This window comes from Mobula hypostoma, chromosome 21, assembly GCF_963921235.1.
Source record: "Mobula hypostoma chromosome 21, sMobHyp1.1, whole genome shotgun sequence".
Lineage (NCBI taxonomy): Eukaryota > Metazoa > Chordata > Chondrichthyes > Myliobatiformes > Myliobatidae > Mobula > Mobula hypostoma.
In genome coordinates this window covers 27,442,041-27,467,776 of record NC_086117.1, presented here as the reverse complement: position 1 = coordinate 27,467,776, position 25,736 = coordinate 27,442,041, and the positions used below count along the sequence as shown (strand labels likewise).

The window sequence follows — 25,736 nt, the reverse complement described above, 5'->3', positions numbered from 1 at the left end:
TATAATTAGGTTTGACAACAGTTGCAAAAAGATTAACACTTGAATTAATTGTAAGTTATTATTGATAATGTAAATATAGCAAAAATCCCAACACCCTCTGTGAGGAGTTTGTACGTCCTCCCTGCGGCATGTGTGGGTTTCCTCCAGGTGCCCTGATTTCCTCCCACAGTCCAAAGATGTACCAGTTAGTAGGTTAATTGGTCATTGTAAATTGTCCAGTGATTAGGATAGGGTTAAATCGGGGGTTGCTGGTGGCGCAGTTTGAAGGTACAGAGGGCCTGTTCTGCATTGTATCTCAATATATACAATACAAAGAAATGTTCAAAGTGAGTTACTTTTCACCTGCTGAAACTGATTCTCACTTTATAGCTGTGGCCTGTTTTGCTGAGGGTCTCCAATATTCTATAGTTTTAATTAACCCTTAGAGCATTATATTAGTCAAAAATTTACACCACCTGAAGTAAAGAAATATTTCCTGTTATGTGCCGTAAATGACTAATCCCTAACCCCTGACAACCTGACTCTTAGTGGAAAACTTTATTTGTTCACTTGGAGAAGCAGCACGGCAACAGGCCCAATGAGCCTGTGTTTCCCGGCCACACCCGGGTGATCGATTAACCTGAACCCGTATGTGTGTGCAAACTGGAGCACCCCGAGGAAAGCCACGCGGTCATAGGGAGAATGTACAAAATCCTTTCTATCCAAGAAGTTTATTCTGTCAAGCCCTTTAACATTTTGTTTTATATTTTAAAATGATCATGTCTCATTTAACTAGATTTCAGAAAATACTGTCCGTTCCTCATCCCAGGAATCAATACAATGAACCTTCGCTATAGGTCTCTAAGACAGGTATGCCTTTAACATTGGATAAAGGAAATCAAAACTACACACTGAGAAGGGGAGATGACCACGAAAATATGAAGGATGTATATTAACCATCCAGCAATATTTAGGAAAGCGGAAAAGAATTCTCGTACATTACTTTCCCTCCTTTTTGATGTCTGATTAACCTACAGACATCTAATGCCTGCTGGGACTTCACCCAAACAAAGACGAGTATTTGATGTGTGGCCAATAACACCGAGCTTTTGGCCTTGCACACATTACCACTTCCAGCAGAGGTGATGGAACAGTGATTAGAATTGTAACTTAACTGCCTCTTCCCTTGTCTGCAACTGTCAAAGTCCCCTCTGTTTCACTTCGGGATGTGAAAAAGCAATTGAACTTGATCATTGAACACTGGATCGCTATGGGAATCGAACAATGATCAATAGAAAGCATTGTGCCTGATTCACTCATTCTGTTTTAGAGGATCTGATCTGAGATTTGAGCGTCCTCTGGTTGTCCGTGGTTAGGTATCAACTCCTTTTGTTAAAAAATAATGTACCCCAGGCTGCATCTCCTGTCCGGATGAACTTCTTAAATGTCAGGACTGCGACGCTCATTAATTTACAAAATGGACAAAGCGTGGTTAACAGAGCCCCGGGGTTGGGATTTAAACTGGGCAGAGGGGTAGGCGTTGTTGAACGCTGCCCGAGACGGAGTATTTCTGTTTCCGGAGACGGCCGGGCTGCTCCCGCTCCCGATCCCGATCCCGGTCCCGGTCCCTGCCTCCCGCACACACGGAGCTCCTCCCGGCGTGGTCGGCGGCTGCAACCCGGAACCGTGGCCGTGTTTCCGGTTCCTCGAGAGGATGTTTCTGCTGCTCCGGAGGTCGCGGCTCTTCGGGTCCGTGGTGAGTCCTGTCCTGTCCTGTGTCTGGGGGTGAGGGTGGGGAACCTCGGGTTGCGAGCTGCCTGCCGCCCATCATCGAGGTCTTCCTCGCTGCGCAGTGTGACTGTTGCCGGCGTTGAATATTTCACTCACTGTCCCCAGGGGCTCTCATTACCTGTCGCCCCAGTTACACCCAGTGCTGGTTAATAAACTCTTCATCCACTCCGCCACACGAAGGGTCCCGGCCCGAAACGTCGACTGTACCCCTTCCTATAGATACTGCCTGGCCTGCTGCGTTCACCAGCAACTTTTGTGTGTGTGTTGTTAGTAACACCGAGTATTCTTTGTCCAGGCCTGTCATGGTTCCTCAGATGGTGGAGCCTGGCTCCCCATTCTACATCTGTTTATAATTTACTCATTTGAACCAAAAACTCCTATGTGCGTTCTGCATCACTGCAGTGATAGCATGTACAAAGTAGGTAGGTATGTTCTGTATCTCACTGAAACGCCTAACATACTTCATTCACGTACACAGTGACCACTATGTCGGGCATCCTCTCCTACACAGAGCTGAACTGTTCACTGCCTGGTGTAAAGCTGCTTTCACAGTGCAAGAGTTCACTTTATTAAATTCCCCAGGTGAAATCCATTCTTCCCAGCCTCCTGCATTTTACTAATACTTACATAGAAACATAGAAAACCTACAGCACAATACAGGCCCTTCGGCCCACAAAGCTGTGCCGAACATGTCCTTACCTTAGAAATTACCTCGGGTTGCCCTTAGCCCTTATTTTTCTAAGCTCTATGTACCTATACAGGAGTCTCTTTAAGAGACCCTATCGTATCCACCTCCACCACCGATGCTGGCAGCCCATTCCACGCACTCACCACTCCCTGTGTAAAAAAACTTAACCCTGACATCTCCTCTGTACCTACTCACAAGCACCTTAAAACTGTGCCTTTTCGTGCCAGCCATTTCAGCCCTGGGAGAAAGCCTCTGACTATTCACACGATCAATGCCTCTCATCATCTTATACACCTCTGCCAGGTCACCTCTCATCCTCCATCGCTCCAAGAAGAAAAGGCCGAGTTCACTCAGCCTATTCTCATAGGCATGCTCCCCAATCCAGGCAACATCCTTGTAAATCTCCTCTGCACCCTTTCTATGGTTTCCACATCCTTCCTGTAGTGAGGCGACCAGAACTGAGCACAGTACTCCAAGTGGGGTCTGATCAAGGTCCTATATAGCTACAACGTTACCTCTTGGCTCCGAAACTCAATCCCACGATTGATGAAGGCCAATACACCGTACGCCTTCTTAACCACAGAGTCAACCTGTGCAGCAGCTTTGAGTGTCCTATGGACTCGAACCCCAAGATCCCTCTAATCCTCCACACTGCCAAAAGTCTTACCATTAATACTATATTCTGCCATCATATTTGACCTACCAGAATGAACCACTTCACACTTATCTGGGTTGAACTCCATCTGCCACTTCTCAGCCCAGTTTTGCATCCTATCAATGTCCCGCTGTAACCTCTGACAGCCCTCCACACTATCCACAACACCTCCAACTTTTGTGTCATCAGCAAATTTATATGAAAATTCAGCGTAAATTTGTTATCAAAGTACATATGTCACCATATACAAGCCCGAGATTCATTTGCATGCAGGCATACTCAATAGATCCAATAACCATAATAAATCAATGGAAGACCACACCCAATAGGACAGACAAACAGTGTGCAAAAGGCAACAAACTGCAAATACAAAAAATAAGCAATAAGTATCGCAAATATGAGCTGAAGAGTCCTTGAAAGTGAGTCCATAGGTTGTGGGAACAGTTCAGTGATGGGGTGAGTGAAGTTATCTCCTTTGCTTCAAGAGCCTGATCGTTGAAGGGAAATAACTGTGCCTGAACTTGGAGGTGTGGGGTCTTGTACCTTCGTCCTGATGGCAGCAGAGAGAAGAGAGCATGACCAGGGTGGTGGAGGTCCCCGGTGATAGATGCTGCTTTCCTACGACAGCGCTCCGTGTAGATGTGCTCAGTGGTAGGGTGGGCTTTACCTGTGATGGACTGGGCCGTAGCCACTACTTTTTATAGGACTTTCAGTTTCAGGGCATAGGTGCTCCCATACCAGTCAATATGAGGGGTCGCAGGGATGGATACACATTTGATTCTGTATGTCACAGGGGTACAGCCTTGATGACGTTTCACAGCATGGATGCAGCTCTGGTAGATACTTGTCTGTCACTGCATGCCACTAGACTAGACTTGTTGCGGACAGATCCGTCACTGTGTACCATCAGGGCTCAGCTGTGTCATTGGGGTTGTCACTGTATTCCTCCAGGTTTGGTGAAAGGTTCTCATTGGGAGAACGTGATTAGCTTTCCAAGCTTCCCAATGTGACATTTTTGGTGCCGTAAGTAGCTATGGAGAAACACAGTGTGGAAATAGAAACCCCAGGCCCTCTGAGTTGCCCTGATCAACAACCACACGTTTATTCTCCCACGTTCCCATCAACCCACCCAGACCCCAACTCTCACCCGCCCACTAAGGACAGTTTATGTCAAGCAAGGATTGAGAGGAGAGCTGAACAGCTGGGGGGAGGGGGTCCCGTCCAGTCACAGTGACAAGATGCACAGGAGGTCAGGGTTGAAACCCAGGGGGACTGGAGGTGTGACACAACAACTCTACCACTTGAACCACTTCATGTCCTGCAGGTTTTCAAAGAGACACACCACGATGATGGGCTGAATGGCCTCTTTCCAGACTCGAGCACGTGGAATCAGTATGAGAGGAAAGGATCAGGATAGACTTAATATCACCAGGGCCAGCGCATGTTGTGAAATTTGTTAACTTGTGGGAGCAGTACAATGCAATACATAATAGAGAAAAAAAACCTGAATTACAGTGTGAATGAATGTATATTATATAGTAAAATTAAATAAGTAGTGCAAAAAAAACAAAAAAAAGTAGTTGGATGATGTTTATGAGTTCAATGTCCATTCAGAAATTAGGTGGCAGAGGGCAGAAGCTGTTCCTGAATCACTGAGTGTGAGCCTTCAGGCTCCTGTACCTCCTTCCCGATGGTAGCAATGAGAAGAGGGCATGTCCTGGGTGATGGGGGTCCTTAATGTTGGATGCCACCTTTTTGAGGCATCGCTCCTTGAAGATGTCCTTGTCCTGGATACTACAAAGGCTAGTACCCATGATGGAGCTGACTAAGTTTACAACTCTCTGCAGCTTATTTTGATCCTGTGCAGTAGCCCTCCACCCAGCCCCCCGAATACCAGATGGTGATGCAACCAGTCAGAATGTTGTCCACAGTACATAAGACATAGGAGCAGAATTGGGCCATCAGGCCCATCGAGCCTGCTCCACCATTCAATCATGGCTGATACTTTTCTCCCCTCCTCAGCCCCACTCCCCGGCGTTTTCTCCGTAACCTTTGGTGCCATGTCCAATCAAGAACCAATCAATCTCTGCCTTAAATACACCCACAGCAGCCTTCTAGTTACAAATTCCACAAATTTACCACCCTCTGGCTAAAGAAATTCCTCCACATCTGTTTTAGATGGATCCCCTCTATCCTGAGGCTGTCCTAGACCTCCCCAACATCCTTTCCACATCTACTCTGTCTAGGCCTTTCAACATTTGAAAGGTTTCAATGAGATCGCCCCTCTTCCTTCTAACTTACAGCGAGTACAGACCCAGAGCCATCAAATGTTCCTCGTATGATAACCCTTTCATTCCTGGAATCATCCTTGTGAACCTCCTCTGCACCCTCTCCAATGCCAGCACATCTTTTCTAAGATGAGGGGCCCAAATCTGTTCACAATACTCAAGGTGAGGCCTCACCAGTGCCTTATAAAGCCTCAGCATCACATCCCTGCTCTTGTATTCTAGACCTCTTGAAATGAATGCTAACCTGGCATTTGCCTTCCTCACCACTGACTCATCCTGCAAGTTAACCTTTGGGGTGTTCTGCACAAGTAGTCCCAAGTCCCTCTGCATCTCAGATTCCTGGATTTTCTCCCCGTTTAGAAAATAGTCCGCACATTTATTTCTTCTACCAAAGTGCATGAGCATGCATTTTCCAACATTGTATTTCATTTTCCATGTTATAGCCACTGTCTTAGCTTCTTTATAGTTTCATCGATATGTTGGGTTCAGGTTAGATTCTCAGAGATGTTGGCATCCAGGAACTTGAAATTGCTCACTCGGTCCGGGTGTTCCCTCGCCTTACCCTTTCTGAAGTCCTCAACCAGTCCTTTGGTCTTACCGACCATGAGCGTGAGGATGGAGAGTTGAGCAAAGGTACTGGTCTCAGGCTTTCTTCAGTTCTTTTTTTTTTATTCCACAGGTACTGAAGAATCGCTCAGCAGAAGCCATCAGTAATGGCCACTTTGCTAGGGGGAAGGCGAAAGGTAAGCAAGCACCATACATCCAAGCAAGGAGGAGTCTTGTAACGTGTTGCTTCTAACATAGTGCAGAGGAGTTAGGAAAGATGACCAAATGTTAGTGCAGACACCGTGTTTAAGTGGAATCTTAAAGTGAAGGGATTTAGGGAGGTAACTCCAGGGCTTTGGGCGTAGGTAAATAACAGCAGAATGCAGCGACTAAAACTTTTCAGAATCTCCACGGGCTGTGAGGCTGGAGGTGGGAGATGGGGAGGGGGTGGGGGGGGTGGATCTGAATGGGGATGAGGAGGGTACATCAAGAAGTAGAGGCAGAAGTCAGCTCTGTGGTCTCTTGAGCCAGCCTGACCATTCGCCAAGCTCCCCCGGTCACTGACTTCAGCTCCACTTTCCCCCAGAGCCCGGCACCACCACAGAGATTCAATGAGTTCCTATCAGTCACCAGCCTCCCGGAGGGACGTTGCTCTGCGTCCCTTCGATGGGGTGGCACAGCGGGTAGTGCTGCTGCCCCACCGCTCCAGGAGCCCCGCCCGTGACCCTGACCCCGAGTGCGGTCTCCGTGCAGTTGCATGCTCTTCGTGTGACAGTATGGCTTTTCCCAGGCTGCTCTGGGTTCTCGACTCCCAAACGTGTTCATACTGGAAGGGAAATAGGTTAGGGAGAACTCACAGCCAAAGTAAATGATAAGAGTGTTGGGGCGTTGATGGGCATGTGAGAGAAAATCTACTGCAGGGGAAAGAAAGTGGGTAAATGAGACTGGTGGGGGGGCTGACATAAACTCTATAGGCCGAATGGGCTCCTGCATTGTAGTGTGTTTCAGTCGATCAACCGTTATCCCAAGCACATGACTCCTTTCCGTAGAGCCCTTCATCTTGGGAAGACCTGTTCAGTTTTGGAGCTGTTGAAGCTCAGTTCCCAGACACTGCTTTTACCCTGGACTGTGTTTATCATTCAGGGACTGTCGTGAGGCATCATGTGGCACACAGCTCCACGGAAACCATTTCCGAGGGCACGGAGGATTCCTTCCTGAAGTGGACCCTGCTTCTGATCCCGGTTGCCACCTTTGGTCTTGGAACCTGGCAGGTATCACAGCAGCTTGGTGTACGCTCACGGTCTGGGCCAGGTGTACAAGGGGCGGGGGTTAAGGGAAACTCTTTGTGGTTTAGGCTGAGTTTCAGCAGCTGTTGGGGCGGGGGTCAGGAATCAGGTGGAGTTTCTCATAAACACGAGAGATTCTGCAGACGCTGGAAATCCAAAGCAACACACACAAAATGCTGGAGGAGCTCAGCAGGTCAGGCAGCGTCCATGGAAATGAATAAACAGTCAACGTTTCAGGCCGAGGCCCTTCATTAGGACAGGAAAGGAAGGAAAAGATACCAGAATAAAAAGGAGGGGGGTGGGGAAGGAGGCTAGCTGGAAGGTGAAAGGTGTAGTCAGGTGGGTGGGAAAGGTAAAGGGCTGGAGAGGAAGGAGTCTGATAGGAGAGGAGAGTGGACCGTAGGAGAAAGAGAAGGAGGAGGGGACCCAGGGGGAGGTGATAGGCGGGTGAGAAAGGGTAAAAAGTCCAGAGTGGAAAAATGAAGAAGGGAGGGGGAGGGAATTTTTTTTTACCAAAAGAAGAAACCGATACTCGTGCCATCAGGTTGGAGGCTACCCAGGCGGAATATAAGGTGTTGCTCCTCCACCCTGAGCGTGGCCTCATCATGGCACGAGAGGAGGCCATGGACCAACACGTCAGAATGGGAATGGGAAGTTCTGCTTTTGGCAGATGGAGCGGAGCTGCTCGATCGAGTGGTCCCACAACTTGCAAGGGGTCTCACCGGTGAGGAGGGGCCTCATCGGGAGCGTGAGACGCCATAGACGACCCCGACAGATTTGCAGGTGATGCGCTGCCTCACCTGGAGGGACTGTTTGGGGCCCTGAATGGAGCTGAGGGAGGTTTCTGCTGTTACTGTGGGATGGTTCCAGGGACACTGGGTTTGGGCTGGTGGCAGTGCTGAGGTGGCGGGTCAGAAAACATGAGAAATAGAGGCAGGAGCCTTGCTCCACCGTGTAATCAGATCATGGCTGACAAAAGTCGAACAACTGCAGATGCTGGAAACCTGAAGTAACCTGGAAACTCTCAGCAGCTCAGGCAGCCTCTGTGGAAAGAGGAGGTTAATGTATCAGATCTCGGGCCCCTCATCAGGAGGAGCTCCCGACCCTTTCTCCTCACCAGTCAGGGACATTAACACCCACACTGCTTCCCCTGACCCTCCTGCCCTAGAATGGCTCCCATTCTCTGCTCTGGCCCTTCACACTCATCCTGTGGAGCATAGCTTATCTTTTACCACTGCTCGGCACTCTTAGTCCTTGTTTCTCTTAAAATTTAAAAATCTGTCAACCTCTACCTTGATCATTCTCAGTGATTGCACTCCCGCAGCCCTCTCGGTTAGAGAGCTCCACTAACTCACCATCTTCTGGATGAAGAAAAATCTTCTCCCAGTTGAGACCAGGTACTTGGGAACTCGGTACCAGGGGAACATCCTCCCCGTCAGGCCCCACAGTAATTTTGCACGTTTCAACAGCATCATCTCTGAGATTCTCCTAAACTCCAGAGAGTGCAGGCCTGGACCTGCTCACTACTCCGTCGCCATCTCAGGAATCAGTCCAGTGAATCTTAACTTCCCTCCCTCTGTCAGGTGTTCCCAACTGTTTTTATGCCTTGGACCAATACCATTCAGCAAGGGGTCATAGAAACATAGAAAATAGGTGCAGGAGTAGGCCATTTGGCTGATCATCCAACTCAGAACCCTGTACCTGCCTTCTCTCCATACCCCCTGATCCCTTTAGCCACAAGGGCCATATCTAACTCCCTCTTAAATATAGCCAATGAACTGACCTCAACTATTTCCTGTAGCAGAGAATTCCACAGATTCACCACTCTCTGTGTGAAGAAGTTTTTCCTCATCTCAGTCCTAAAAGGCTTCCCCTTTATCCTTAAACTGTGACCCCTCATTCTGGACTTTCCCAACATCAGGAACAATCTTCCTGCATCTAGCCTGTCCAATCCCTTTCGAATTGGATCCCCCCTCAATCTTCTAAATTCCAGCGAGTATAAGCCTAGTTGATCTAGTCTTTCGTCATAGGAAAGTTCTGCCATCTCAGGAATCAATCTGGTGAACCTTCTTTGTACTCCCTCTATGGCAAGAATGTCTTTCCTGAGATTAGGGGACCAAAACTGCACACAGTACTCCAGGTGTGGTCTCACCAAGGCATTGTACAACTGCAGTAGAACCTCCCTGCTCCTGTACTTGAATCCTCTTGCTATAAATGCCAGCATACCATTCGCCTTTTTCACCTCCTGCTGTGAAAACCCCAGGTTGCGATCCCCTGCTCGATCACAAATGGAGCCCTTCTGGGGCAGGGCATAGGAAATGTATACAGCCTCATCAGGAAGTGTCTCTCCTCTTGCACTCAAATCCTCTTACAAGCACTGCCATTGATCTTAATTGCTGTCTGCATCTGCACGTTTGGTTTTGTGTGCAAGGACACACAGGTATTGATGAATCCCACTATGTTTTAAAAAAAAATTGCCAGTCAGCTCTTACTGTGAGGGGGTCAAGGATTGGGGTGGGTGTCGGCAGTGATTGGCAGGAGTCTGTGCTTATTGTGGGAACCTGGGAGCAGACTGGAGCAGGAAGTCATTGTGAAGTGTCTGGGATGGGGATGGGGTTCGGTGTTCTGCGTGCAGTCTCGGTGACTGTGAGGCCAGCTGTGATTAAGGATGACTGTGGAGGTGGAAGATCTGGGTCGAACAGTATGACTAATTCCTGCTGACATTCCCCTGCTGGAAGGCAACCAGAGAAGGGTATTGAGATGTTCCATTGTCCCAGCGTCACTGCCCCACTCCACTCGGTTCCCTGTGCGCGACCAAGCCCCTGTCTTGCTGCATGGGGTTGCACGTCCCTCTCTGATACCCTCACCCTCACCCTTCCCTTCCCGTAGGTTCAACGTCGGAAATGGAAGCTGCAGCTCATCGACGAACTGAAAGAAAGAAGCCACTCGGACCCCGTGCCTCTTCCCGTGGAGTAAGTAAAATGGACAGCATCCTCCTTCCATGACAGAACACTAAACCCTCCCCCGTCATCGCCCTGCCCTCACCCCCAGAGTGACACTGACCCATGCTGCCCCTTCCCTGGCGTAACACTTACCCTGCTCCTCCCCATCCCTGGCTGAAAGGAAAACTTGACTTTGAAATTGAGAACAGGAAATGTTGGAAATACTCAGCAGATCAGGCAGCAACCATGGGGAGAGGAGCAGTGAACATTTCAGGTTGATGACCTTCCGTCAGAAAAACCAGGAAATGGCAACTCTGTTCTCCCCAGAAGCTGCTGGGCCCACTGACTATCTCAGGCACCACCTCTTATTATTTCAGGTTTGTAGCTTTATGCTTTCCACTTAACTAACCTTCGACCCCAAAATATGATTGATGCTTTGCCCACTAAGTAATTCTGAGTTGTGACAGGGAGTAACGCCATCTCCTGCCCTTGAGTAGGGGTGAACTCTGACCCTTTGCCCTTGAAGTAACTTTGACTTTCAACAGTTCGCACGTTAATTATTCTTTCAATATCTCTAAATCCAAAGGACCAGAGAGAGTGCACTGACCTGTTGTGCTGATGAGTAATTGGTTGGGTCCCAGGTTTAGAATTGCGGCTTATTTTATTAGTGCTGTTTCCGTGGTTACACGAGCTCTCACCGTTGTGCGTTGTGCCCCGCAGCGGACTGGAAGTGAAGAAGCTGGAGTACCGGCGGGTGCGGGTACGCGGGAGGTTTGACCACTCCACGGAGCTCTACATCATGCCCCGGTCACTGGTGGACCCCGACAGGGAGGCACGGGAGGCGGGGCGCCTGACTTCCAGCGGAGAAAGCGGCGCCAACGTGATCACACCGTTTGACTGCACAGATCTGGGGTAGGTCAGAGGGACAGCTGCTCCCCGTGCTCCCAAGTGTCGGAAGTGGCAAGGGGAAGCCATGTAGCCCCTTGAATCTATTAAACTGCAACAGCAGGAAGACCCTCTGTCCCTGCACAGGAACATGAGGAGACCCTCAGACCGAGTCCAAGAGGTCAGAAGCCACAAACGCTCTCCGTTTTTCTCCAAGTTTCCACAACTCAAATTGAGATCATTTGTATTTTATATGGAAGTTTAAGAGAAAATTGAACATCTAATATTTTAAGGGCAACTTTTACTATGGAAAAGCTGGTATCCAGTTCATGATTGCTCAATGCCAGGGTCGTGCCCACGTAATGGGATTTTTCTTTATTAGAATTCTGCTGCTCAGTGACCCCATGTGGTATATTTAGCACCCCCTCTATCAAACCCTCCGAAGAGGGTTAGCACAGTTTGACTGGAATGCTCAGACTGTGGCGAGTACAAGTTTCCCGTCCAACAGTTCTCCTCCGCCCTGGGACGGCAGGAGTGGTGACGGAACACTTGGCGTCAGACCGCGTGCAGAGCTCACGGCCAGTAGAACGTCCTGAACTGAACCGGGCTTGTGCTTTTTACCTTTCAGAGTGCGAATTCTTGTGAACAGGGGCTTTGTACCCAAGAGGAAGATCAATCCGGACACGAGGACAAAAGGACAGGTGAGGAGCAGGTGGAGCGTTAAAGGAGTATCGGGGGCTGGGTAGAAACCTCGATGGGAGGGGATTCAGTGGGTCGATGGACTCCGCTGAGGACCTTTAACCAGTGGAGATATAAAGGGTCCCCTCTGGCCAGCAGAGAGAGTCCAGATTTGGGAATTATTTCTCCTTTATTATGAATAAAGTTTGATTTTTTTTTGTGACCATATTTTTATTTCAAAATATTATTAGTGTCAATACATAAAGTAATGTTAACATTGTTTACGTCAAGGTGGCAGAGTAGCGTAGTGGTTAGCACAACTCTTTCCAGCATGGGTAATCAAGGTTCAATTCCCGCCGCTGCCTGTAAGGATTGGGTACATTCTCCCCGTGACCGCGTGGGTTTCCTCCGGGTGCTCTGGTTTCCTCCCATAGTTGGTAGGCTAATTGGTCATTGTAAATTGTCCTGAGATTAGGCTAGGGTTCAATTGGGGAATTGCTGGGCGTTGCCAGTGCCACTCGTGATGCCCCCTGGGGTGATAGACACTTCCCCAACAGACAGAGCCCTTCAAAGTCCAGTAGCAGAACTCCAGACTACTGTCCTTCCCCACAGGACTTTGCATGGCCATGAGGTCAAGGAAGCTAGGCCCAAATTGTAGACTGCCGGTGGACAGGGTGGCTATTAATGGGACCCTCTCTACAGCGGCAGTGAAAAATCATTAGCTTGGCTCTGTAACTATGAAGAGCTGTGAAGCACATCCTCAGGAATTCATGTGTTGACTCTGCCAGATTACAGATGAGGTGGATCTGGTTGGGGTCATTCGACTGTCTGAAACGCGCAAACCGTTCACCCCTCAGAACGACGTTGAGAAGAACTGCTGGCATTACCGGGACTTAGAGGCAATGGCACGGATTGCTAACACGGAGCCCATCCTCATTGATGCGGACTTTGGTAAGCATGTTGGTCACGAGCTATTAGGCAAATCTCTCAGTGTTGTCTGTCACTGGGGCAGGACTCGGGGAGCTCTTCTCTGCTTTCTGTTGGGGAAGGCGCATTTGGGAGTGGAGTTTTGTGTGAATGCTGCCCTGTTGGAACCACAGTCTGAAGGGAGCACCAGATTGTGAAAGAGGTAAAAGGAGGCAGTGCTGTACTGTCAAAGGGAGGTGGACTGAGGGAGAGCTTCAGCCTAGACAGAAGTATTAATGTCAGGTATTCACTATTGTTGCCCAGACTCCACATTCAAGAGACAAGTATTTCTTGGAGACCATGGCTACTATTTATCCCTACAAACGACCTTGTCATTCTGATATTGATGTTTGTCAGAGCTTGCAGTGCACCAATTACTTTACAAAAATGACATTCACAAGAGCTTCGGGTAGCCTTAAGTTTTGATGACACGTGATTTTCTTCCTTTAATGTTTTTCCTTTGGGATGTGGCTGTCTTTGATATTGCTGAGAGCAGCACAGAACACCCCCTCCTCCTCCTCCGTCCGGCTGATCACACAGTTACGCTGGCTGTGAATGGCCTAGGTGGGTAGGTACCAGGCCTGATCAGCTCCAGTCTACCTTTGCGGTTGCCCCTCGATGTAGAAGCCCTGCTGCCACTCACCTCGCCCATCAAAAGCCCTGCCAGTCATTTCACCTGAACAGATAGAGCCACCTATTCTTCAACTGCGAGCGAGATTGTGATGGGTATCAAGGTGTGAATGTGTGTCGGCTATGTTTCCTTGTTGTTTTGCTGTTAAATCTGCTGTGCGCTATGGGCCCCACATTTGCTTCATCCTGCATCTAATGGAATTGTCAAGTGGGACCATAGAATTCACAGCCATTTAGCTCAACTGGTTCTTGCCAGAGTTTCGGCTCCACATCACATCAAAAAGTCCTTTTCCTTTCCCCTATAAAGCACCCAAATACATCTATGCATTTCACCTCACCCAGTCTGGGAAGTAGAGATTTGCACATTCCCTTCATTTAATGATGAAGATATGTTCTTCTACATCACCAGTGGGATTGGTGGATGTTTTATTTTTGTTTCGTCTCACTCATGTAAAGACAACCTTTGCCTCCAACATCTCCACAAATTACTTCATGATTTTAAGACCACCATCGTAATACCATCAGTCTTTGCGAGAAGAGAGTCCAAGTAATCTCAGTGCATCCTGAACTCTTGTCAGTGCTGGTGTCTTCATCATAATAAATCTCTCTTGCACTTTTTCCAGTTTCTCTTATTTTTTAAACATTGTGATGGCCAGCTTTTCAAAATACTCCTGCAATCTCACCCAAGATTCTGTACTGACTGAACATAACTTTTCCCTTATTTAATTATATCCCTCTTAAAAAAGGAACCCATGCCCCTTTAAGCCCTTGCTTTGCTCATTTAATGATTTGTGTATCTGTACTTGGAGGACCTCTGCTTCCCATCACTATTAAAAGCAAATGGGGCCTCTTTGTTCCTCCTCACAAAATGGACCAACGTGAACTTATCACTGACTGGTGGGATGGGAAACAGCCCAGCAGGATGGTGTGGGTGACAGTAATGGTGGCAGCCCAGGGGCAGCAGGATTCCTTTCTCAGTCAGTCTCTGATGAAATTAAAGACTACTTGATGGCTGGTGGTGCACCTAAGATGATCTGAGCACATAATGCAGAAATATGTGTCCTTGTACATTTAACACTGTTTCTTACAGACAGCACAGTCCCTGGAGGCCCTGTTGGCGGGCAGACCCGGGTCACCTTAAGGAATGAACACCTGCAGTACATACTAACCTGGTAAGACCATGACTGTTAGCCTAGGTTGAGTCTCCATCAAAGGGCTAATCTCAATCAAAGATATTGCAAGTGCTGATCTTTTCAGTTGTAGATACTGAATGGCCTAAAAGTACAGAGGTTACCAGAATAGTTACTGGGAGGTCTGACTTTTAGGGTATAGGATCACCTTTCACCTATAACCTGCAAGCTTGCATTCCTTCCCCCGCCCCCCATAGTCCTGATGAAGGGTTTTGACCCAAAAGATCAATTTCTCCACCAGACACTGCCTAACTTACTGAGTCTCTCCAGCATTTTGTCATTAAGTTCTTACTAGTCTTTTTTTTTGGGGGGGGGGTGGTTTGAAGAAAAGAAAATTCCTTTTCCCAATGTGTTGAAGAAAAGAAAGTTCCTTTTTAGGTTCACTATTGATTTGACTGATATTTCTTCCTTAAATTTCCTTTTCCCAACAAGTGGGAACATCTCCATGTCTGTGCCGTTAAACACCTCATCAGTAATCCATCATTAGACCTTCAACCTGTTGTCCTCTCATTTCTATCAATCTTTTCTTTATTTGAAAGGTATGGACTTTGTGCAGCTACCTCCTATATGTGGTTCCAGAAGTTCATCCGGAAAATCCCTGCCTAAGAGCTGGCTTGGCATTCCATTCTACTTGCCAGGTTCTTCCAATGGAAATGTTACAATTAATCACACTTAATATTTCCAATAAAATTAGTTTCTCCAACTGCAATTACCCTCCGGCTTGTCAATGAGTTGCTTCCACTATAACTGATTAAGATGGCTAATGAGGCAACTGTGGGAACCATGGACAAGAAAGGTGCTAGGTAACATGGAGGCTCCCAGAACAGCAACCAATTCTTTTAAGGAGCCAAAGATCAATTTCCAGGCATCACCGAGTCCAAATTTGACAAAAAAAAAACCATCCTGGTATCTTTTTCAAGTAGATATTTGTTAGTAATCTTTCCACGTAAGATTTTAAGAATAATCCAACCCTAAGCCAGCTGGTGGCGCAATGACATTAGTGCCAGACCCAGGAGCAGAGGTTCCCAGGTTCAAAACTAGTCGGGTCCGCTTTCCATCTGTGCTGGGTTGAGTGTCAAGATTGCAACTCGACCTCGTAAAATAAAGGGAAAATACTGCGAAAATGTCTGTGAGGAGTGGCACGCCAGTCTCTCTCCGTGCCTTGTAAGTCATGAAAGACATCATCACGGATGCATGCACACACCAAAAAGAATCCAACTTGGTAGTGGACTAAGGATTTGCACTGGCAAGAATTGGTGTCATCTTCCCAATGCCTTGAAGATAGACATCAATGCATCAGACTACCTTTTAGTTGAACATTATTTGGCACAGAACTCCAAAGTTTACATCAGGGATCAAAAACTATAGGAAAATGTATCAAATCATTCCATCCACTGTTCATTCCCAGCAATGTCAACATCCTTTATTAGTCCCATTAACCCAGCAGCACATCTTTGCTACATGGAAGGAAACCTAGTTACCAGGAATGGTGACGTAACTGGAGAACTTTGGGCAGGGTAATAGCCGGTGCTGCGTTTACCTGCCATAATGCCAATATCCTTTAAATTACAGTAGTAAAATTTTTGAATCTGGTACTCCAGTATGAAGTAGCTAAATGCAGTTATGTCAACTCATTAGACCTGCAACAAAATCAATCACAAAGAAACCTATTCAAGTGTTGATATTTAATCCAAGTCTCTAGTATTCAAATACTCTTATGAAAATGCCATGTTTCCTCAACACTTCCAAAATGTACTTAAACTTGAGTCTTCATCAAAATGTGCTTCAACTTCAGTTGAAGTAGGAACACAAACAGCAAAAACAGAAGCTAAGGAAGTAGGCTTCCTTGATGACTGACCTGATTAAGACCAAGGTGAAAGTGCAGATGGCTGCAATGTTTATGCAACAGTACAATGAACCACAAATCTTCATAAACATTAATCAGGTGTAAAAAGGGAAAGTAGGCAAATTGTATAGTTATAGTATACCCAAGACTGAGCTCAGTTCAACAAGATAGTCTCAATTCAAAAGTTAAAATATGACTACTTTTATTTATGTACAATGGGCACAGTCGACACAATTTAGCCAAGTTTAGTTGCTAATTCCTTGGCTTTGGCCTTCTCCAGCTTCGCAATACGAGCCACAGATTTAGGTCCAAGGATCCCACCACCCCAGTGTCGACGGATCTGAAAGAGAAGGTAGAAGCCATTGTTAGCAAATCATGCACCAAACTTCTCTGCAGACACTACACTGGTCCTACTAGCCTCATCATCCCAGAAAGATCCAGAGATCTATCAGGATTCACACAGGATAACCACCACCCCTCTTATGGGTCTACAGTTAAAGTCTGACTTTGTCCAAAAGACAAGATAGTCTTTCATGTCCCAGTTACTCAGCTGATAGTAATTGGGCTCCTAACAATCACACCTCTTCCAACCATTATATTCCAGGACTCTCTTATCTGCAACCCTTGCACACAAGGCAGGGATACTCAATCATCCCCATCCTACAGGTAGTTTAAGATTATTCAGCTAATATTTGTCTCTTCAATGCATTCTGGGAGACAACTTCCCATGGGAAAATAACCAAATGTAAAGATGCAGAGCCAGGATCATACCTCATCATATCGCTCATTGTAGTTTGTCCGCACAGCCTCTATCAGCTTGGCAATTGCACCCTTGTCCTCACTGGGGGTGGGAAGACAAATAAACATTATTTTCTGGAACATATGAGAGCACTAGGAAAGGCATTTGAATGAACCAAATGCTCAGGGTTAAAAAGCTCAAAATACCACATGGTTATTCAGGTGAAGAAATTCATTGCACATCATTGCATTCTTGGTTCAGCCCAGCTAGAGGAAGTAGCTGTACACCCTGGTTTAATGTACTATATGCCAACGGAGAGGAGAATCAAACCCCAAAGAGCCGGTGCCCTCAAAGAAGCCTTCTGGCATTGTTTTCAATATTCATTTTTACTTCATTACCAATAGGTCAAGAACTGCAAAGGACTCTACCCCACCATCACACCAAATGCTGGAAATACTATTAGATCAGCTCTTGCTGACTGATCAACATGAAAACACAGTAAACAGATCAAGTGACACACCACTCCCAATCGTCAGTAATAGACAGGTTACTCACGGGTTTAGTTGTGCAAAAGCGAGGCAGCTGGCAGTCTTCCTGTGCACAAGACGCCCCAGTCTGGCTTTGCCTTTGACAATGCAATAAGGAACTCCCATCTTACGGCAGAGGGCAGGCAGGAACACAACCAACTGGAGGCGGCATCAGGGAAGTGGAAAATGGAGATTAGTACTGGCTTGACTAATCAACTCTTACACAAAAGATTCTATTTCACAGAAAATTATCAAAGTCAAACCCTTTAGCGTAATTGGTGTGTTTTAAAGTGAACTCAGCTATTAAGCTTAAGCTACACCCAAGGCTCAGGCAGCGAAATGCCTAGCAATAAAGGAACAAGAAATTGGGAACAGGGAAGGCAGGAACCATGTGGGAATTTGGAATTTAAGCACCAAGTTGACACACTGACACTTCTCATTTCACCCACACATTGCTACAAGTGTCTGGGATTTATTTCAATTGAAAATTCTCTCATTCCAAACTACTGGAAGGAACACTGAACAAATAAGGTTTAGGAAGAAAGGGAAGGTCCCTCTGAATCAGATATACAGCACAGCCTTGGCTTGATGCTCAGGGTTAAAAAGCTCGTTTCTCTGATCTACACACTGAACTTCAGGTGAAGAAATTCAAATTCATCATCACATTAGCCAGGCTGATGCATAACAGATGAATAGGGAAGCAGAGATTTTGATGACCCAGTCAAGCCCCCATGCCACACCAACAATGATGACCTTCCAGCTCCCAGTATGCACAATCTATGAATTTGGCTTGGTCAAATACAAGGAACAAAACTGAGAACATCTTCATCCCAGTCTCAACAAATAGAGACACAAGGAGTAAGATCATCCTTTGTGTAGGGCAGAGCAGCCTTGATGATCGAAGAAAGCCCCTCCGTAAATAATGAAAGATTGCCCATCTCTGAAACAGCTTTGCCATCACCTCAGATGGGAAAATCTCCAGCAGCATGAAGTCATCAGTATAGTTATGCCTGGCGCCCAAATTGGGTCTAGATTTAGGGAGCGAGGAGTGCACCGCGTACCTCAATAGGATCAACATCGTGCGCAATAACCACCAGCTGAGCTTTCTTGTTCTCCACCAATGTGGTGACAGTATTCACACCTGCACAAAGACAGACAAGGCAACACTTACAGAATCAGGTATACAACAAAATCGTCCAGTCTTTCTGCACCAATTAGTTACCAGAGATGATTGTCAAGTTTGTGGCCTAAGGTAGGAGTCAATTTTAGAAAACCTAGCACATTTATTTTTCAACATAGTCTCCTCGTACTTTTACATACTTAGTCCAGTGGTCATGGAACATACGGATCATGGACCTCCAGGAAGTGTCCACAGCAGGGGTGATTGATAAGTTCGTGGCCTAAGGTAGAAGGAGATGAGTTTTTAACTTCAAACTTTCTGCATAATCACTCAAAGAGTTGAACTGCACATGCCTGTAACAAGAGCTGTATAACTCGTCTCCAGGCCACGAACCTATCAATCACCCCTGCCGTGGACACTTTCTGGAGGTCCAAGATACGTATGCTCCACGACCACTGGACTAGGTGTGTAAATGTAGGAGGGGACTATGTTGAAAAATAAATGTGCTAGGTTTTCTAAAATTCATTCTTTCTACTGTAGGCCATGAACTTCTCAATCACCCCTCGTATACATTTAACTGCTGCTTGTATCCCCAAATCCCTTAGAAAACAAAAATCCTCAATCCACAAGGAAGGCGAGAGAGAAGACCCATGGCTTGTTGCTCAGTGTTAAAAAGCTCGTTTGTTTGATCTACATGCTGAACTTCAGGTGAAGAAATTCAAACATCATTGCAACATTAGCCAATTTGTTATCACAAGAATGAGATTGGAGGGAGACTGCAACAGAACTTAAAAGCAAAGATTAAAACAGTAAACTTTCCTTAGCACCAATGCAGAGCCTAGGAATACAACCCCAAGTCATCAATAGTAAATGCACTGCAGTTGGTGGATTTAGAGAACCAGAGACAAAGTTAGAATGGTTGAGGACCAGAGACAGGTGTTGGAGGGATCCTAACAAAATTAAGAACATCAACCAGAGCAAGTCCAAAAGCACAGAGGTGGTGGTTGAACACAGTAATACAGATTAGGGCACAAGAACAAATAAATGAGGAAGCTCACTGAAGATAACCAGCGGAAGAGTGCACTGGAATTGTCAGGGAATAATAGAGAAGCTGCACGAGAAGCTGAGCTTACAAAGAATTAAGTCAGGTCCACCATAAAAGGTACACAATGGCTATTAACTGTAAGCAACTCCCTGAAATCGCATCACCATACCCAATACTAGTCAATAATATCCCTCTAACTATTCTAACTGAAAGGCAAGTGAACTAGTGTCAATCCTCTCACACCTTAGTCAAGAATGCCATTCACTTCTATATCCAATGTCAACTACAAGTTAGACCACAAGATATAGCAGCCACCTGGCCCATCGAGTCTGCGTCGCCAGTTCAAGTTAAGCAAGCAGGGAACCCATCTTACCGGCTCTGAGAACAGCAGGTCTCTTTGTGGGAGCGTCAGCTTTCCCAGCCGCCTTCTGCTCAGCCCGGGCCAGCAACCTTTGCTTCTTCTCTTGTTTAGTCTCGGGCCTGTACTTGTGTGCCAATTTGAAGAGCTGGGTGGCTGCAAAAATGAATCGTCATTAACCAGGATATTTTGGGTGGAGTGGGGCAGAGAATGTGGGGGCAGGAAGCAAGTGTTAGTTTCACAAGCTGCTGCTGGTAGAGGGACTCGAGTGCATCAGCGATCTTGGTGGATAAATGTCATCCGTTAAACTCAGATAGCAAATATTCTGTTTACATCATCTGCAAACTCCGAGATTCCCAACCTACTGACCCTTCCCCTCATGCTCTGAGAAAACAGGAAAAAGAATTTCCTTAAGACCCAGAAACAATTCACACGTTGAGGCAAGGGAAGAGCAATGTGCAGCAGACACGATTCATTTTGGCATCTTTCAAAGCCTTTTATAACACTATGACCCACCAGTCTGTCTGTCCAATGCCTGGGCGAACTGGTTGATTGCAGGAGGCACCTTCAGCCGTTTATACAGGATTGCCCTCTGGCGCTGAAGACGGACATATCGGGGCCACTTCACAAACCTCGTCAGGTCCCTCTTGGGCTGAATATCCTGACCTGCAGAAAGAATGGCAAGTGAACTCCAGGACTCCATTCTAGCTGTAATTGTGTCCCACACAAACACCCCTGCTCCTCCTACCCACCGCAGACATTCGTTCTTCTCCCCCTTCCGTCAGGCATTATCTGACCCAGGCTCGAGACAGCTTCTGTCCTGTCATCACTCTCCAGCAGATGAGATAGCTGACCTCAATCTACCCAATTACAATCATGCACCTTATTTACCTTTCTCTGTAGACTTTATTCTGCATTGTTTTACCACATTGTATCTCACTGCACTGTACGAACAGCATGGACCAGCTTTTCAATGTATCTCAGTATAATAATAAATCAGTACAAGCCTTCAAACCTTTAATGTCTTCAGTTTCAGATATCCTCACCCACCCATGTCTCCGGTTTACAAGCAACTTTTTACAGACAACAAATTACTATCAAAACATGGAGAAATTATAATGACAAACAAACAAGAGAAAATCTGCAGCTGCTGGAAATCCAAGCAACACACACAAAGTCCTGGAGGAACTCAGCAGGCCAGGCAGCATCTTGAAAAAGATTACAGTCTATGTTTCATGCCAAAACCTTTCAGCAGGACACAATGAGCTTTCAACTACTGCAAATATACATTATGAAATTTCAATTTAAACTGAATGATGCCCTTAACTCCAACTACAATTTAACCCCTGCCAATAACTAGGCGCTTTCCAAGACTGGAGGTGTGACCAAAAAGCCAGCAGCTTTACTAGCAGAATGTTTATTCCAACAGTCAATAAGGACTTGACCACTCTTCTCCCCATCAGATTCCTTCCCCTCCAACCATTTGTTTTCCTACCCACATCATCTCCTAACTATCCTCTCCAGCTTTTTAAACTGGCACCTCCCAAAGAAAGTTCTTGGCCCAAAACACTGTTTATTGATTTCCAAAGGTGATGCCTAACCTGCTGAGTTCCTCCAACATTTTGTGTTACTTAACCTGCTCATTCCTGTAATACCAAGGTAACCAAAAACAGCCCAGAACATAATCTGACTAGTTTTTATTCACAGAATGAGTTGCAAACTTTTCCCACCTTCAGTAGAAAGAAGCATCCCATTCGGGTAACCCAATTAAACATTGGTGATTTCAGAAAAGACAGGCCTAAATGGGTTAAAAAGCAATAATCTTGGTTGGCTCAACACTGTCAATGCTCTTAAGTTTCCCATTCACACCCAAATCTTACCCAGTGTTTAAGATTTTTTGACTGAATGCAGAACTCACCAATCCCAAAGTTCTTGGGCCTCTTTTCAAAAAGAGGGTTTACGACTTTTTTCACCTCATGCTTCTTGACAACTGAAGGGGCCGGGGCCACCTTCTTGCCCTTGGCTTTCTTCCCTTTTGGCTGAAAAAGGCAGAAATCACAGATAATGATACAGCAAGCTTACCAACACCTAAAGCCATCCAAATCAGCTCATTGGCTTTGACTTCCAGAGGCATTAGGAGCGATTACAGCACAGCAGTCAACCACAATACATTCTGGTGCACTGTTTATCACAATTCCCCCTCAAGAGACCACAATGGAAGCTGATGCATTCCAAATTTAACCCGATACTGCACCCCCACTTATTCTCTTCATTCGTTCCCTGAAACCTATCACTAGTTCTTTACAAGCCCAAAGATAATAACACTCAGATAATGCATTCGGTCCACTGCTCAAATAACATATGTCTTATCTATTCTGAAGAATAAACACCAGCCCCTCTAATCTAACCATTGGAGGAACGATACACAAATCCATTTCTGCATTACCTTTAAAGCCTTCACATCCTTCCTGTGCAGCAACCAAAATTAAAACACTAATCCAGATACCAGACCAAAATTTTAAAACCTCTACAAGATGTTATAAATGCTGACAAGCCCAAAATTGAACGTCTTATCACTTGCTTCCTCAACCACACTCCTGACTTTTACCATCGTGTACTCAGACCTCCAGCTTGTTCTGTTCCTGCACCTTCTACAACAGCAGCCTCCATATTGCTTTAGCTTACTGGTACAAAACGCATTAAAGTTCATGCGTTTCTGTCCATTTCGCTAGGTTGATATTAACTTCCTTCCTACCTACATTGTTCACAATGGCATTTTTGACTACCAGCAAGTCTAGAAATGTTGTGGCCTACACTCAACGCTGGACAATTGCTATAAAATCAAAAAATACCAATGGTCTCAATTCCAATTGCCGGACGCCATCTATTAACCTTTCCTCAATCAAAAGCAAATCACAGTAGCTGATAACTTACCAGAAACTAACAATACCAGTGTTTATGCCATCCAATTCAACTCTACTCGTCATGCGGCACCTCACCAGAGAAACAACCGCCTGTGGCAACACCCTCCGCTGCCAGGAACCTGTGCAACGCGATTCCCCGTGTGCAACGCACCAGACCCGCAGGCCCCATGAACCATTCCCACTTTATAACTATTCCCTTCACCGTGAACTAAATTGAATTGCTTATCGCCGCAACGTCGGGCCCTCTCGCTGGGCAATGCGGGCTTGGAGTTTCTGACACGGCGCAAACACCGAGACTCGACCTGCACTAAACGCGGTACAGCTGCAAGGAAATAAGACGGTCGTTCCGGGACCTCGGGTTGGGGCAGGAGTTAGCCACCCTTCCCCGGGCTCCAGGCAGGAGCCGGCCATCCGCAACTGTAAAATGGCGGTACCCCCTAACCCGATTTAAACATAAACCTCCCTCAAACTTCATCTTCACCACACCATCGCGTCCTAATTTCGGACTGCGGGTGGAGCGGGAAGCCTGCCGATGGACATCGGGGCACCAGACAGGGCGACGCGCCTAAGGAAGCGCCGATGGCGGCGGATTCGGAACGGTACAAAGAAAGATCGCGGCCTCACCATGGCGGGGGGAAGAGAAAGAGAGAGGGCGAGAGCGCGGAATGCCGGGTAATACCCGAACCTGCTCTCGCGTTACTTAATGTCGCTGCGAGAGTTCAATTTAAAGGGAAAGGCACAAGGCGGAAGTGCTGATGAAGATACTGTACTGTCGATGCTGGAAATCTGGAGTAAAACACAAAACGCCGGGGGAACGCAGGAGGTCAGGCAGGGTGCCCTCTGTAGATGCTGGCTGACCTGCTGTGTTCCTCCATCGCCCCAGGAGTCAATTGCTGACCTGACCTCCTACACACACAACTTCCAGCATCCCATTCATTCAGCGGTCGTCAAAAAGGCTGAAAAGGGTGGATTGCGGCGGGCTGACTAATTTACCTCGATCTCGCGTGGGCCAAAGTTCCCCTCGTCCACCTGCCACGTCCTCGAACTCTATCTCTCTCGGTAATTCGGTTATTGTCATATTATCATTTCTCACTGCACCGCTATCTTTGCGCCAATCTGTTGTTCTGCTCTGGAGGCTGAGATTGTTGTACTTATTATTAACACGTACACCGTGAGCTTCAGACGAGCAAGGAATTTCATTACACCCTGGTGTGTATGACATTAAACCAGTTTGATTCTGAATCTGACCCCACCACAGAAAATTAGGTCACTGTCTCTCAGCAGTAAAATTTACTATTTCCTTTATCTTACCCCTTCGGGTTTATACTGTCAGTTTCCACCCTGCCCACAGTTTTACATGGTCCATTTGTGATTTTCCTCTTCTCTTCCTCCATCTCCTTCTCAGAGGATAAGTTAGCCATTGCAAGTCACGGACTCCCAGGGCACTCTCAGCTATACCCCTGGCCAGTGCTACAGGTTCTCCATTCTCCCAGTTCACCACCCCCACCCCCATTATATCTGCTTCATTTGCAAGTTCTTTTCACACAGGTACATCTGACTTCATTGCTTTCCTTAATTCTAGCTTCTATCTACACCATAGTGGCTGTGTACAAGAGGGCCAGAGTCGCCTCTACCTCCTGAGGAGACCGAGGCCCTCTGGAGTACGCAGGCCTCCCCTTCACATGTTCTACCAGTCTGTTGGCCCCAGTACAATCTTCTATGTGGTGGTGTGCTGGGGCAATGGCATCAACACAGGTGATGCCAACAGGCTCAATAAACTGATTAGAAAGGCTGGCTGTGTTATAGGAGTCAAACTGGACACACTGGAGGCTGACACTGAACAAAGGACCCTAAGGAAAATACTCGCAATTTTGGACAATGTTTCTCACTCTCTGCATGCCACCTTGGCTGAACAGAGGAGCACTTTTAGTGATAGACTAAGACAACTGTGCTGATCCAAAGAGCGCTATATGAGCTCATTCTTACCCTCAGCCATTAGGCTCTATTATGAGTCAACCTATAGCTGGGGACATGATGACTCCCCTCCTGTTAGACCGTTTGAGGTAATTTTTATTCTTTCATATTTCTCTTCTAATATTTGTATATCTGTGCACTTGTAATGCTACTGTGACAGTGTAATTTTCTTTATCAATAAAGTATCTATCTATAGTTGAAAGTGACCTTGACTGTCTCATTTCTTTCCCCTATGTCTGCTCTAACCCTCTCTCCTCCCACAGATAGTTCCCAAGATCCTGTCCTTCCACTCCACATTCAACAAATCAGCCTTCTTAATTTCCACCAACTTCAGCAAAATTCTGCCACATGCACATCCCCCCCTTCCCCATCTTCCACAATCAGAATCGGGTTTATTATCACCCACTTATATATCAAATGTGTTGCTTCGTGGCAGCAGATTAGTGCAAATAATTTAAAATACTGTGAATTACGGAATAAATGCAGTCCTGTGAAAAAGTCTTCAGCAAAAAATCTGTAAAGATGCTTTCAAAATAATGAAATCGACAGTTTCTAAATATCAAAAAATACAATACAGTTAGAAAAAACTAAATCAAATCAAAGGTGTGACCATCTTTTGCCCTTAAAACCGCATCAATTCTCTTAGGTACACTGTCATGCAGTTTTATATGAAAATCAG

At 46.4% G+C, this 25,736-nt stretch overlaps 2 protein-coding genes and 4 non-coding genes across 6 annotated transcripts; 1 reads left to right on the top strand and 5 right to left on the bottom strand.

Annotated features, from left to right (window-relative positions):
- Nucleotides 1–1,417: 1,417 nt before the first annotated feature.
- Nucleotides 1,418–15,251, top strand: LOC134359649 (surfeit locus protein 1). Its single transcript, XM_063073144.1, has 9 exons — nt 1,418–1,735; nt 6,081–6,144; nt 7,091–7,218; nt 10,123–10,205; nt 10,896–11,087; nt 11,689–11,761; nt 12,527–12,689; nt 14,425–14,506; nt 15,064–15,251. The coding sequence occupies exons 1-9, from the start codon at nt 1,694–1,696 to the stop codon at nt 15,128–15,130; spliced, it is 894 nt and encodes a 297-aa protein (XP_062929214.1). The 5' UTR covers nt 1,418–1,693; the 3' UTR covers nt 15,131–15,251.
- Nucleotides 15,252–16,547: 1,296 nt separating this feature from the next.
- Nucleotides 16,548–23,252, bottom strand: rpl7a (ribosomal protein L7a). Its single transcript, XM_063074169.1, has 8 exons — nt 23,159–23,252; nt 22,078–22,236; nt 20,676–20,825; nt 20,175–20,315; nt 18,698–18,777; nt 17,665–17,795; nt 17,142–17,211; nt 16,548–16,710 (listed from the first exon to the last, which is right to left on the bottom strand). The coding sequence occupies exons 1-8, from the start codon at nt 23,250–23,252 to the stop codon at nt 16,606–16,608; spliced, it is 930 nt and encodes a 309-aa protein (XP_062930239.1). The 3' UTR covers nt 16,548–16,605.
- On the bottom strand, nt 17,287–17,359 carry LOC134360118 (small nucleolar RNA SNORD36). Its single transcript, XR_010021261.1, has one exon. It is a non-coding gene; the product is annotated as a small nucleolar RNA SNORD36 (small nucleolar RNA).
- LOC134360119 (small nucleolar RNA SNORD36) lies at nt 18,224–18,302 on the bottom strand. The gene has a single exon (XR_010021262.1). It is a non-coding gene; the product is annotated as a small nucleolar RNA SNORD36 (small nucleolar RNA).
- Nucleotides 19,414–19,490, bottom strand: LOC134360117 (small nucleolar RNA SNORD36). The gene has a single exon (XR_010021260.1). It is a non-coding gene; the product is annotated as a small nucleolar RNA SNORD36 (small nucleolar RNA).
- LOC134360120 (small nucleolar RNA SNORD24) lies at nt 20,429–20,502 on the bottom strand. Its single transcript, XR_010021263.1, has one exon. It is a non-coding gene; the product is annotated as a small nucleolar RNA SNORD24 (small nucleolar RNA).
- Nucleotides 23,253–25,736: the final 2,484 nt, after the last annotated feature.

Bases quoted from the DNA above. Each gene is read 5' to 3' on its own strand.
- LOC134359649 (XM_063073144.1), top strand. From the start codon at position 1,694: ATGTTTCTGCTGCTCCGGAGGTCGCGGCTCTTCGGGTCCGTG. The intron at 10,206-10,895 runs GTAAGTAAAATG...TGTGCCCCGCAG, and splicing joins CCCGTGCCTCTTCCCGTGGA to CGGACTGGAAGTGAAGAAGC. The intron at 11,088-11,688 runs GTAGGTCAGAGG...TTTACCTTTCAG, and splicing joins TTTGACTGCACAGATCTGGG to AGTGCGAATTCTTGTGAACA.
- rpl7a (XM_063074169.1), bottom strand. From the start codon at position 23,252: ATGGGGCCTGCGGGTCTGGTGCGTTGCACACGGGGAATCGCGTTGCAC. The intron at 18,778-20,174 runs GTAAGATGGGTT...GTCTTTGTGCAG, and splicing joins ACCTGCTGTTCTCAGAGCCG to GTGTGAATACTGTCACCACA. The intron at 16,711-17,141 runs GTATGATCCTGG...CTTCTCTTTCAG, and splicing joins ACAATGAGCGATATGATGAG to ATCCGTCGACACTGGGGTGG.